Source organism: Protomyces lactucae-debilis, assembly GCF_002105105.1.
Source record: "Protomyces lactucae-debilis strain 12-1054 chromosome Unknown BCR37scaffold_27, whole genome shotgun sequence".
Classification (NCBI taxonomy): domain Eukaryota; kingdom Fungi; phylum Ascomycota; class Taphrinomycetes; order Taphrinales; family Protomycetaceae; genus Protomyces; species Protomyces lactucae-debilis.
The window spans coordinates 80,049-93,107 of NW_024468019.1; the positions used below are offsets into that span (position 1 = coordinate 80,049).

General features: G+C 50.5%; 5 protein-coding genes across 5 annotated transcripts; 3 read left to right on the forward strand and 2 right to left on the reverse strand.

Moving 5' to 3' along the window:
* Positions 1–2,355: 2,355 nt before the first annotated feature.
* BCR37DRAFT_384177 (uncharacterized protein) lies at positions 2,356–2,769 on the reverse strand. The gene has a single exon (XM_040870186.1). It carries the CDS (start codon positions 2,612–2,614, stop codon positions 2,363–2,365), a length of 252 nt encoding a protein of 83 aa, XP_040722229.1. The 5' UTR covers positions 2,615–2,769; the 3' UTR covers positions 2,356–2,362.
* Positions 2,770–5,280: 2,511 nt separating this feature from the next.
* Positions 5,281–5,478, forward strand: BCR37DRAFT_336541 (poly polymerase and DNA-ligase Zn-finger region-domain-containing protein; the record flags this gene model as incomplete). Its single annotated transcript, XM_040867234.1, has 1 exon — positions 5,281–5,478. A coding segment is annotated over one exon (198 nt), but the record flags the coding sequence as incomplete, so codon positions are not given.
* A 128-nt stretch (positions 5,479–5,606) lies between these two features.
* BCR37DRAFT_384182 (uncharacterized protein) lies at positions 5,607–6,226 on the forward strand. The gene has a single exon (XM_040870187.1). It carries the CDS (start codon positions 5,735–5,737, stop codon positions 6,206–6,208), a length of 474 nt encoding a protein of 157 aa, XP_040722231.1. The 5' UTR covers positions 5,607–5,734; the 3' UTR covers positions 6,209–6,226.
* Positions 6,227–8,072: 1,846 nt separating this feature from the next.
* Positions 8,073–11,688, forward strand: BCR37DRAFT_352290 (P-loop containing nucleoside triphosphate hydrolase protein; the record flags this gene model as incomplete). Its single annotated transcript, XM_040868118.1, has 2 exons — positions 8,073–8,139; positions 8,177–11,688. 2 exons carry the CDS (start codon positions 8,073–8,075, stop codon positions 11,686–11,688), a joined length of 3,579 nt encoding a protein of 1,192 aa, XP_040722232.1.
* Positions 11,689–11,748: 60 nt separating this feature from the next.
* On the reverse strand, positions 11,749–13,033 carry BCR37DRAFT_384184 (nuclear protein SNF4). The gene is made up of 3 exons (XM_040870188.1): positions 12,696–13,033; positions 12,286–12,644; positions 11,749–12,249 (listed from the first exon to the last, which is right to left on the reverse strand). Exons 1-3 carry the CDS (start codon positions 12,895–12,897, stop codon positions 11,818–11,820), a joined length of 993 nt encoding a protein of 330 aa, XP_040722233.1. The 5' UTR covers positions 12,898–13,033; the 3' UTR covers positions 11,749–11,817.
* Positions 13,034–13,059: the final 26 nt, after the last annotated feature.

The window sequence follows — 13,059 nt, forward strand, 5'->3', positions numbered from 1 at the left end:
ATACCATACCAGCTGTAGGCAGAACAGCATGCTGTTCTGTGAGCAAGGCCGAGAATGTCGGCTTGGCTTGGAAGTGCATTGGACGGACGACTCAAAATTGTTGCTGAAGCACTAGACCGGATTTGTGTGCACAGTCGGCTCAATAGTGGTAGACTACGCTTCCACCTGCACGAAGGCCAAATTGTGATTCGTTATACTCAGAGAATTGACGTCGAAGCACCGCGTCCAGTGCATGTTGGTAACATTGCGTGCTTGCAGTCTTGCTAGACTGAGAGCACACAGCAAAAGAAGATCAGGATAAGTTCGAAATCGTGACAAGCGTGACTGACGCCATTGCCAGGGGAGGGAAGACGTGCGTTGCATTGAATTGAGACTTGTGACTACCGTCGGTATTGACGCAAAGGCACGACTGATCGAGATATTGATTGACCGCAAAGAATGCAAAAGGTAGCAGCAAGCTGGGAAAGTGACTGAACAGATCGCGTGTTGATGCAGCCGAGGACTTATGCAAAAGGGCTGAAGATGCGGAAGGACAGCAGCGTCGCAACCTGAAGATGTGTGAGTATCATCAAGGATCCAAGCTTGGTTTCGAGGTCAGCAAATGCTGGAATAGGACCAAGATATCGATAGCTGAGTGCAGACCAGGCCTACAGCTAACGAGTATGTCAAGGCGTAGGACGTCGCTACTGAAGCTGAAGCTGAAGGCATGGTTGATGGGTGCTAGTGCAAGCCGACAAGCAGAGTCGCTTTTAGACAGCTCTTGGGTATGCTCTCCAGCTGCATACAAAGCCAGAGTTGGGCGCATTCGAAGATACCAGACAAGCTAAGGATTCGTCAGATCTGGTTGGACTTTGTGGCTGTAGCCGTACCCCATAGGCCTATGCAGCACCCAATGCAAGCACACGCATAGTCCGAAACGCGATTGTCGATTGCAGGACTCATCATCTGCAACTGGCTCAGCTGTAGTCTGCAAACAGAGATTGATAGCTATAGGGCTGGTTCGTGATTGTCGCGGTTGGCGTGTTGTGTGCAAGCAAAGACATGGGCCAGGTTGGGCGCGACAAGGAGGCACCATGGCCAGCGCTGCTGTAGGTCATGAAGAGCTCGAGTTCTTCACACTGCATTTTATGCACTCCATACTAGATCGCTACTACATGGGTCAAGTGTACAGCTGCGCGTCTTTCTCATCAGGCGATACCGCGGTCAAGAGCAGCTGAGCTGACTTCACCGACGCCGATCGCACATTGTACTCATGGCAGACGACTTCCGCATGCTTGGCGCTTGCAACGCGTATCTACGCCTCTCGACTGACTACGATCGTATCAATTAAGCAAGCAAGAACGCCCATCTCTCAAGTGTTCTGTGCCAGCTAAGCGCGTAGCTTTGCGCAGATGCCTGATCTGCTACAGTGTCTATAGCTATCCGGGGCAGCGGAAAGTGTTAGGAATTCAAGTGCATCCCCTGATCACTTGCTTCCGCTGTTATCTCTCTGCCACGTCAGCGCTCATGCACGTGACCTTTAGTTTAGTCTTAGCTGGCAAGAGTGCTATACTCTTGTCCCCCATTCGAATCAAGTCTTATCTGCAGCTGCCCTGCGTGCCTGTGTCTATCACCTACGACTACAGCCTCGCATATCCGCCAATCTCGATTAGAAAGACTAAGTCGTTGCATGCTAGACTATGGCATCTTGATGCTCGCGTCCTCTTCCCTGGACTTCATCATGTCGCTTTCAGGCTAAGCATACAGCCACACTTCCGTATACTCACACTCTCTTTGCCAGTCTTGGGCCGAACCACACGTGCAGGGATCCCTGACGCGCTCTACACAGGTATCAGGGGAACAAGGAAGCGGCACAAGCTCCCGGAGACCCTTGTTGCTAAGGAGCTAGCGAGTCATCAAGGTAATCGGTCTGGTCTCTTCACTCTGCATCCACACTTGCAGCTTCTGTATGCATCCATCTTTTCACATGCGACTGCTTCGCTCAAGCTTTCCTCGCTATACCTGGCCGTGTAGTTGCCGACTAGGTGTAAACTTCTTGGGCTTCTGCATCAGTCTGCCAACAAAAATTACCCCTGTAGGCACACCATCCGAGGTAGTGATCCGCAGCATGTTCCATCAGCTGCAGTCTGCAGAGTTATTTTGAGCGAGAACACTTCAACCACGCGCACAGATGTGACCATATCGGAGGGTCTCGTCGCGCAGCTCACGCTTGCTCAATTCTTGTCACGGACTGACTGATCAAAGTCCTATTCTGGTTTCAGATGTCTTTTCAGATGTCTCACCACCTGAAACCCCTGGTTACATCTCGCGGCTATCCTTCTGTGCACAACCACAGCGACCGATCTAGACCTCGCCATCTAGCTCATGGAGCAACCCGTTCAGCATCCTCAACAAGTTGCTTGCTTTCTTCTGGCTCAAGTCTCTTATTCTCGCCTGACCAATCTGAGACATCTCTTGTCTCTTCGCGCGTCTGGCTAGACGTCGCCCACAGTCTTTGGGACTTTGGCCCTGTTTCTTGTCTTACTCTTTTATGGGTTCTACCTCTTGTCTTTCTTGCTTCTAGCTCTAGTCTGATGAAGATAAAAGGACAGCCTTCTGCTGCCGTGTTCTTCATTCACCAACTTCGTACACAGGTAGAATTGCTACTACCTAACAGTCTTGTTGTCTAGTGTCTCCGAAGTAGACTCGACCAGCTCTGCCTCGTACCTCGTGCTGACGTCTCAGCTTCCAACGTACCTCCGTCAATCCCCTTCGAGCCCAGTCGTTACAATTCTGAAGTCACTTGCAATGTCCCGAACACCAATCAGATGCACCGCAATAGACACGAAACAGGCTCTAATCGGGATTGACGTAGTGCTAGTGATGACGTGCCTGTGAAGGCGTCTGAATCAAGCAACCGAGATAGTGCAAATAGGATTGTTACGGATAAGGATCAGAGTAGAGGCTCATGCTCCCTATAAGGTAGAATAAGGGATGCCTATCACGTGAAAGCACGCGATGTGCGGCAGAGAGATGCACTAGCAGTCACACCCACGCGAGTGGATACTAGACTGCTCAACAGGCTCAATTGAAGACAGCTAAAGTTGAGCACATCAGAGAGACAGCGAGCCTGGACTATCATGCAGCCACATGCATGATGCAGCAAAATTTGTGATCACAAACAACACTGAGACGATGTGACGATGTGACCCTGAATTCAGTTCGCAACAAAAAGTCAAATTCCTAAGAGGACGAGTTTCTGTGTGCCTGTAGGCTGTGGATACTGCAAGCCGAGCTGAAATGGCCGTCCTGGACGTTCTGATCCTGTCTCTACAGCAATCAATTCGCTAGGCACACAGAAAGAATCTTCTGCTTCGTATCTTGCTTGCCCCTGAATATGATCAGCAAACATGACATGGTGATGTGATATCGGGTAGTTCGCGGATCAGGTGGCCAATGCGCAAATCCGCAGCTAAGGACCCTTCAACCATTCGCAAGCCCCTGAAGCCTGCAGCTCTTGACTGCCTTAAGATACCAGCACGCACCCTCATCGAATTTCAGCTTGAGGACATTACCTATCACTCCAGCACAGGTCTGCTCTCATCTTTGGCGGCCTGCATTTTGTCAGCTTGGCCGCGGAGCTACGCCTACTCCAACGCAAGAACACGCCGTTACTATCCGTGTTGATACGACTCTCAGCTTCCTCATGGCAATTCGTGTCATGGTCAGCCTGCGATTGGTCGTTCTGGTGATGGTTGTCGGTCTTATTACTGAAGTGCTTCCTATGAATTTCCTCAAAGGCAAAGGCAAAAAAAGCGGCTCGGATTTCAAGCCTATCAAGAATAAAGGCAAACAGAAGGCAACTGCATCTGATTCGTACTTTCGACCATTCGAAATTATCTTTCAACGAATGATTCCAACATCTACTGCATTTGACAAGAAAGGTGAAATGTATTTCTTGAGCTGCTACGATACTTGCGAGCTTGAAGCTCGCCGCGTACTGAAATGGATGGTCAAGGATACAGTGCAATCCATGTATAATGGTGATATGAGTATGCATTGGAATACATATGCAGAACAGGACCGTGGTCAGTTCAACCGCGTTCCTTCGCCTTACGACTCGTGCAATCTTGGATGGATTCATTTGGGCTGGCGCCTCAAAGCTGAGACCGAGCATGTCGACTTGGACATAGATCCCGCCACAAATCAGTACAAAATCAAATCGACAGCTTCCTCGAGCTCGAGCTCTACAAAGTCTATTCGACCGTGCGGCGACCAGGGTATGTTGAGCGCAGCATATCGGTCGCTTCAAAGAACTCTCGCAGAATGGTTAGGTCAGATTGCTGCAACGATTGAACCTTCTACGCGTGGCTCGATGGGTCCTATTAAAATCGTGCCCCTCCACGATTATGTCATGGAACTGAAGGCATGGTTCGATGGAAGGATAGCTTGCGGCGTAAACGCTCCCACCGACACAGATGACGAAGCAGGTCCCAGGGTTTGTCATTGCAACATTGGATTCGGTGTCGAGATGCTCTTAGCAACCGAGTCCGATGAGGACGCGCATCTCTATGGTGACTTCGATACCACCCGTTTGAGTTGGTGCTTTCCCCCAAAGTATGCCTCAACGTTGAGCATTCTTGGCTGGTTTCCTGATGATTTGAAGTTTTGGGGAGTGGGGCCCGTGAACACTTGGCTCCTCGACGTCAATGGCTTAGCTTGGCAAGTGGGCACCAAGCAGGATTATGACCCGAGTTTGATCTCTGAATTGGACACAGTCTTGGATGGTGCGTTTCCGTTGATACGAGGCTTCAAATTCAACGGTCTCTATTCATACAGGCTCCGCAAGAAGCCGACCGGGCCAATTCTAGACCCGAATTTTTACGAAACGCAGAACAATTTACACCTGACCCAAGTTTATTGGTACAAAGGACAAGGCTCTAAGCGTATGCCTCCCGGATATATCTCTGGGCTGACCCCTTTCGACCGAAGCTTCCCGCAGCCATTTGTCTGACTTTCTTGTGAGTCACCCTCTACTGCACTTGACCTAGTTTAATCTATTAGCAGCTAGACGATCTTAACCTTTCTTCTCACTTCCTCGACCTGAATCGCTAGATGATTGAGAGCTATATACACTGCTGTGAGACCGCTAAAGCTGAACTGAAGTCCAAAGTGTCGTGGCATCTGAAGGGCAACACCGCAACGCACCCATTAAAGAGTCAACAGAGTGCTCATCCTGCGACATCAAAGAGTACAGCGCCCTATCCTGCGCTTGCTTGCAGTACGGTTGCCGCAATGCCGTACAGGATCGAGTATGCGAAATCAGGGCGCGCCGTGTGCCAGAATGGGGAATGCAAGAAGCGCGCTTTGAAAATCCCAAAGGGTGCCATGCGTCTTGGTGTGTGGGTGGATGTTCAAGGGCATGGATCGTACAAGTGGCGTCACTATGGATGCATCACTGACCGTGTCATGAACAACATGCATTCGGAGTTTGGATCGGATGCATTTGGGTTGTTGGATGGTATGCCGGACTTGCAGAAAGAGTATGTGTCTATGATGAAACTGAGTATTGGCTGACATGACCAGAGACCAAGATAAAGTGGCTCATGCCATTGAGATTGGCGCAATTGAGCCTGGAGACTACACCACTTGGGAGCCGATCGTGTGCGATGACGGCTGGGTGGAGGAGCCGAAGGACCAGAATCGACCGGCTGGTTCGCCTGCCAAGTCGCCTACAAAGAAGAGGAAGGCTGCGATGGAGGATGATACGGAGGAGGACATCATGCCGCTCTTGAACAGCGATGAAGAGCCGACCAAGCCCAAGAAGCCCAAGAGGGCCAAGAAGGCCACAGCCCCCAAGAAGAAGATCAAGAAGCAGCTGGCTGCGGAGGCGAAGCAGGCAGAAGTTGCGGACCCTGCATTGGCTGACGAGGATGAATTGGCCTCGTCGACACCCAAATCCATTGCCAAAGATGAGCCCAAGGATGAGCCCATTGAAGTCAAACTTGCATCGGATGAGGAAGAAAAGCCAGCGGTCGTGACGCATACGAAGACCAAGAAGACCAAAAAGGCGCCTGCCAAGCCTCGCAAACAGGCCACCAAGAAGAGATCCTTGGACTCTGCTGCTGCATCTGGTAAACAGGCTGCAGTTGGAACGCGACGTGCTCCTAAGCGTGGCGCCCAGAAGCAGGCAGTACAAGAGACTGCCTCTGATGATGGTGAACATTGAGTCTGAATTGCGTATGACATTTTGTGTATTGCTAGTGATGAAGACATGTATAGCTAGATTATGACAAGACTATTTTTGTGACTTGACCTGAGCTGCCTTGACTGAAAGAGAGCACGGGGGTGGCAAGATCCAAGACTACTTCTGCTTCGCTCATTGTTTCTATGCTGCTCTCAATCCTCAAGACTGGACTCGCGCATCGTGCAGCAGACCATCTGTGCTGCTACTCTACTAAGAAAGCTTCTCCTATTGCGCAGTCTGTGCAAAATATAACACGAACGGCAGCTGCTTTTACAGGCAAAGAGACAGATTTGACAGGCAGCGTTGCTTCTACTGAGCCGCCTGGCTGTAAGCAAGCTACAGTAGAGCCAAAGGAATCTATCCTTGAGCGCGATGCGAGGCTCATGGCCCAATTCAAGGAGAAGCTCGGAGGTGATGCGACGGCACAATTTGAGAATGGACAAGCAACAGAGATGAAGCGTTCGGTGAGGAAGAATATGTTTCGTTGTAAGCTACGATCAAGGGATGTGATAGATATGGCTGACGGTAGATATTTGAAGCAGCAGGTGACAGTGGACGAAGTGTAATGCATATGCAGCTGGTAGTAGCAAGAATCACAGTGTAAACCGGCAATCAGTACTCAAGCTGGAATATGGTCCAGATGTCTGCACTACGACCTCCGTCTCCTCGAGCATGGTCAGTGTTGCAATCGGCAGTAGCTCTTCCAGTGCACAGGCCCAGGTCCGCAGTTGAGACTAGCGAGTCGCGACTCAGTAGCGAGCCAGCGTACCGGCCCTGTGATCCTCATATGCATAAGCCCGCACATATGCAAGCTGCCAGCCTGCCACTGTTGGACAGCTGCAGGCACATCACACTCATGGTTGTCTATACAGCTGAGAGATTGGCGAGCCTCTCGGACCAGCGACGGTCTCTGCTGCAGTGCCATCTATCGGATTGTGGTCCATGCATATATGAGGGCTTGCTGCCAACTTGCTGGGCTGTGCTGCGGCTCATGCTGATCTGCAAATGACGATGACGGCTGCCCAGCAAAATGGAAAATGCTGCCTGCTGCTGCCTGCTGCTGCTCTCTGGAACTTGCCGACGAGGGAAATCTTAATCAGATCAGATTAAGCAGCAGCAGCAGCGAACAGATGGAACAGGGCACAGACACCGACATAAGAGAGAAAAAGAAATATACAAGGCAAGACATGGCCCAGCATCTTCACCAGCTGCTACATCCATCGAAGCTATCCAGGACTAGTCCTCCATGAGCCAGCCCACTGCATTTAACGCCGACTCGGCCAGCAGGGACACACAACGCCTAGCGAGTCCTAGGGAAAGTGTCTACTCCCTCGATCGGATCCTCAGTGCACCAACTTCTCCTGTCACGACCCCACCTCTTGTTTCTCCAAGAGCAATACGCCCGCAAGCATCCAGAGCACGGTCACCGCAGCAGACCGGCCGTCATGCAAGACACGCATCCGATGTCCAGTCCATCTCTTCACGCATGTCTTCGCCGCAACCTAGCAGACACCGATCACCTGCCCCACGCGACTTTACAAGGCCTCTTTCTCCGGGCCTCGACTGGTTCCAAGAAGCTGACTGGGTTCATTCCTCAGACCAGAAGCATGGCCCTCACACAGCACACCAGCAGCAGCAACATCCATACAGTGCTGCTATGCGCAACTTGGAACACCCTATGGTCAATCCAACCCGTACCGGTTTCGCTGAAACGGGCACTGCAGAACAAGACATCACTGTGCAGATGCCTGAAACAATTGCTGAGCCGGACATTGCAACATCGACATCGAAAAAGGGGTTGGTCAGGAGTTACGTCAGGTTGTACAAAGGGACGCCATGGTATACTATGACACTTGCCGTCTTGGCAGCCATTGCAGCAGGTGTACCACTGCCCGTCATGTCGTACATTACAGGTACATCCCTACTTGTATAGCTTCTGCTAATACTCAGGTGACATTATTGACTCGTTTGGGAGCAACTACGACAATATCAAGAATAGGATCTGGGTGCTCATCCTCATTGCCATCTCCTTCTTTGCAGTGTCGTGGACATACATGTCACTCTTCAGCCAGATTGGTATGAAGAATGGTGTGCGTCTTCGCGAAGCCTACGTCAAGGCACTGCTTTACGCGGATGTGTCCAATGTTGAAGGCAGAGGCGCAGAAATCGCATCAAAACTCGGCTCATCCATACATCTCGTTCAATCTGGAACAGGCGATAAAGCTGGCTTGCTCATTCAAAGTCTGTCGTACTTTCTATCGGCATTCATCGTTGGGTTTATTCGCAATCCTATGTTGACTGCTATCCTGATCCCTGCAGTACCAATCTTCCTCATCATCGTCACAGTGGGCAGTCGTCTCACTGCACGCTACAATCAACGCATCGACGAAAAGAACCTCGAGTCAACCACTTTTGCACAAGAATGCTTCAAAAATATCCGACTCCTCAAGACCTTGAATGCCCAGACCGTCTTGTCCAAAAGATTTGCAGATATCACCACCAGCTCACAACGGGATACCATCAAGCGTGCGGCTGTCGGTGCGCTCACCACGGGTTGCATCTATTTTGTCATTTTCATGACGAATGGTCTGGCTTTTTGGCAAGGTGCACGTCTGATTGTCTCTCAGGATCAAGCTGGTGCCGGTGATACCTATGTCGTTGTCTCCCTCGTTATTGATTCATCCTTTGTGGTGGGTATGATTAGTCCCTTTCTGCAAATCTTTGGTACTGCAGCGAGTGCAGGAGAAGAGATTCGTCATGAAGCCGAACAAGTCCAACCCATCAATGTCGCGAGTGCCGATGGGATTCATGTTTCTCCTGATTGTGATGCACACATACAGCTTCAAAAAGTCGACTTTGCCTACCCGAGTGCACCGCAGACAAAAGTACTTCGCGACTTTACCTTCACCATCCCAGCTGGCAAGTTTGTTGGCATTGTTGGTCCGAGTGGCTCCTCGAAAAGTACCCTCGTCAACCTCATTCAGCGATTCTACGACAAGACCAGTGGGAGTATCTTGATTGATGGGGTTGAATTGACAGACCTCAATCTTGCATCGCTACGCAAGCAAATGTTACTTGTGAGTCAAGAGCCAGTCTTGTTCTCCGGTAGTATTCATGACAATATCGCTTCAGGTCTTCTCAAATACGGGCCTCTACCAGCTCCTGACACCCTTAGAAGACTGATCCAGCGAGCAGCAGAAGATGCATATGCAGCAACATTCATCGAGATGCTCGAGGAAGGTTACAACACTCAAGTCGGTGCAAATGGCGGTGCGAAGTTGTCTGTGGGTCAACGTCAACGTATTGCCCTCGCTCGCGCACTCATCTCGAATCCACGCATCTTGCTATTGGACGAAGCAACCTCAGCAGTGGATGCGCTCAGTGAGCGGTATATCGCAGAAGCACTGCGTCGACCCAACGAAGGTGGCAAGCCGCGCACGACTGTTTGTGTGGCACATCGTTTGTCCACCATTCGCGAGGCTGACTTGATCTTGGTCATGGCAGACGGGCAAGTGGTTGAGTCAGGTACACATTCTGATTTGCTTGCTCGAGATGGTAGATATGCCGACATGGTGGCACTTCAATCCATCTTGCCCGTTGAAAAGGAAGACGTTGCAAGCGAATCAGACTTGGAAATTAGTACGCCTGATTCACTCGCAAAGGAACCCTTACTCATGGATGATGTGCCTATTATTGATGATGATAATGCTGCGGAGGAACCCACGAGAAGCTTGCTGAGAGATATCTATACGCACGCTCGACCAGAACAGCGCTGGATCGTACTCGGTCTATGTGGCAGCTTCTTTGCAGGCAGCATCACCGCAGCAGATGCCTTGCTCTTTGGTCATCTCATCAGTGCGCTCAATGCCGTCAATGATCCAGACTTTCTTCGTTCACGCGCAAGCTTCCTCGCCGGCTTCTTTGTCCTCATTGCAGGCGTCGCCTTGCTTGCCTACTTCTTTATGGGTTTCAGTTTTGGCGTCTCGAGTGTGCGTTTGACGCAACGTGTCAAGAATCGAGTCTTTGCTCAGCTCTTAGAGACGCCCATTGAGTACTATGATGATGAAGATAATTCGGCTGACCGCATCGCCTCGAGAATCGATACAGATACGGCGTCCCTGGGTGGTCTGTCCGGTCAATTCATCGGAACAGCCTTTTCTGTCACCACATCCATCCTATCTGGTGTCATTCTCGCCCATGCTGTTGCGTGGAAGATTGCGCTGGTACTCTTTCCAGCAGTGCCGCTCATCATCCTTGCAGGGTATGCGCGTCTCAAGGTCATCTCACACAACCAGCACCGTAACGAGACTGCCTTTGAGGATTCAGCAGCACTTGCCTCTGAGGCTGTCAATAACATCAAAACAATCGCTTCGTTGTCCCTTGAGGCGGACTTGTATCAGCGATACACGCAGAAGCTAGAAAGCACGTACAAAGACACTTGGCGTTTCATGGCAGCATCTACCGTTCTGTTGGCAATGGCATATACGCTCCCGTTCATCATTTATGCTTTTGCCTACTGGTGGGGAAGCTACTTGATTGATCGCAATGAGTACTCTACCACGCAGTACTTCATCGTCCTGCCAGCTCTCTTATTTTCAGCACAGACCAGCGGTCAGATGTTCAGCATGGCGCCAGACTTTTCGCGTGCCAAGATGGCAGCAAAGCAAATCTTTGCCAGCTTCAACAAGCGGGTAGAATCAGGCGGTCAATGCCAACAACTACCGGCACCATGCGGCCGGATTGAATTTTGTGGTGTGACTTTCCGGTATCCATCTCGAAACGAGTATGTTGTTCATGACTTGTCGTTTGTCATTGAAGCTGGAAGGCGTGTTGCCTTTGTTGGACGGTCTGGGTGTGGCAAGACGACTTTATTTTCACTGCTTGCTCGATTCTACACACCGGTTGCAGGAACCATCTTGTTGGATGGGTTGGACATTACTGCTTACCCACTAGACGAGCTTCGTCGGAGAATTGGATACTGCCCTCAAGAGCCCAGTGTCTTTTCTGGCTCGGTACGCTTCAACTTGACCCTTGGCACCATTCAAGATCCAACAGAAGAGCAATTGAAGAAAGCATGCCAGGAAGCTCAAATCTGGAGATTCATCGAGACATTGCCACAAGGACTTGATACGACCCTGGGTCTGGGTGGTGTGAGCGTTTCTGGTGGTCAACGCCAACGACTTTCCCTCGCTCGTGCGTTCTTAGCGCGCGAGGCACCTGTGTTACTGTTGGACGAACCAACTGCTGCGCTGGACGCACAGAATGAAAAGCTCGTGGACGCTGCATTGCGACAAGGCACACAAGGTCGTACATGCCTTCAAATTGCTCACCGCCTCGGTGGAATTGTTGATGCAGATGAGATTTTCGTGTTTGATGGCGGTCGTATTGCTGAACGCGGTACGCATGCTGCCTTGCTGAGCAAGGGTGGCCTGTATGCGGACTTGGCGAGTAGCATGATGTAGATAGTCACCGGTTTAGATGGTCACAAGCATAAGCATAATCATGAGACAAGGAAATAGATAGTGCACGTTGGGTTATGTTTAAAGCATCGCTATCGCTGAGGAACACATACAGGATTGGGCCTTCAATATTTACAAGATGTAGCCAAGGATGTCACTGAGACTCAACATTCCTTGCAATTTACCAGACTCTTTCTCCACAACGACGAATCGATGGACGCGTGTCCGCCGGATTGCATCAAAGACACCCTCGAGTGTATCTGAAACTGTACAGGTTGGGACGCCAGCGAAATCATCCCCACGCTTGAGGATTGCTTCACCAACAGTCATTTCGAGGTCGTGGTATGCGCCGTCTTGAATCAGATTGAGGACATCCACCGCTTCAAAGATATTGAGGAGGACTTGATGCGCGTCAACAATGGGAATAGCAGAGACACCAAGCTTGGACATGAGATGAATCACGTCAATACACGGCGATTCCATCGTCGCTGTCGCAATGATGTCGCCATAGGTTCCAAGCGCCATGTCCTTCAGTGGTAATCGCAACTGACTTGTAAAATTGCACTGTCGTTAGTTGTGTAGTTAAATAAGAGGGCATACGTTGATGGCAAGCCATTTGAGAATCCTGTACTGCGTCAAGACACTTATCAGCATTTCCTTGCCAGTCTCCGAGTCGCGATCCACAAGCGGTATCCGCCGCGCTTTTGCCGTATGAATCGCTTTACACGCATCATACAGATTCGTTGAAGGATTGATACTGATTGTCTCTGGTGGTATCGCGCCGACTTTACGTTCCACTTCGCGCAGGCCATCGAGCCTAAATGTATCAATCTCAGCGACCGCGTCTGGGAATGAGTGGTATTGATAGTAGTACTGAATGACATTGATGAAATCAAACGATGTAAGGAGCCCAGCGAAACTCGACCGTTCGCTGTTCCATAAAGGCGCCGAGACAATACCTGTGATTGAGTTAACACCTTGGCGACTGACAAGTACCGGGCTGAGCCTACCATTCTGGAGCAAGATTGAGAGTGATTTCTTGACAAGCAAGGTTGTATCGAGGACAATGAGTCGGAATGAGACTGGCAGTACATCATAGCACGTCCGCTTCTTCATGAAGGACCGAAGCTGCTCGAGCGACTGTTCCTGCGGATGCGCATGGCTATCAGGTGTCTGCAGCGGTGGTGTGCTTGCAATGCGGTCAATGGACATGGCCCTTCTGTAGAATCTCGGTTTCAGACCTTGAGATGAAAGGGCCTTTGTAACTGCTATTCCCTCGAGTACGCCTTGCCTCTGATTATCCTCCCGATGTCCTTCCTTCCAGCTGTTCTTGTAGTTTGAGTCTTGGTCCATGAGCACTGTGAGAGGCGCGCT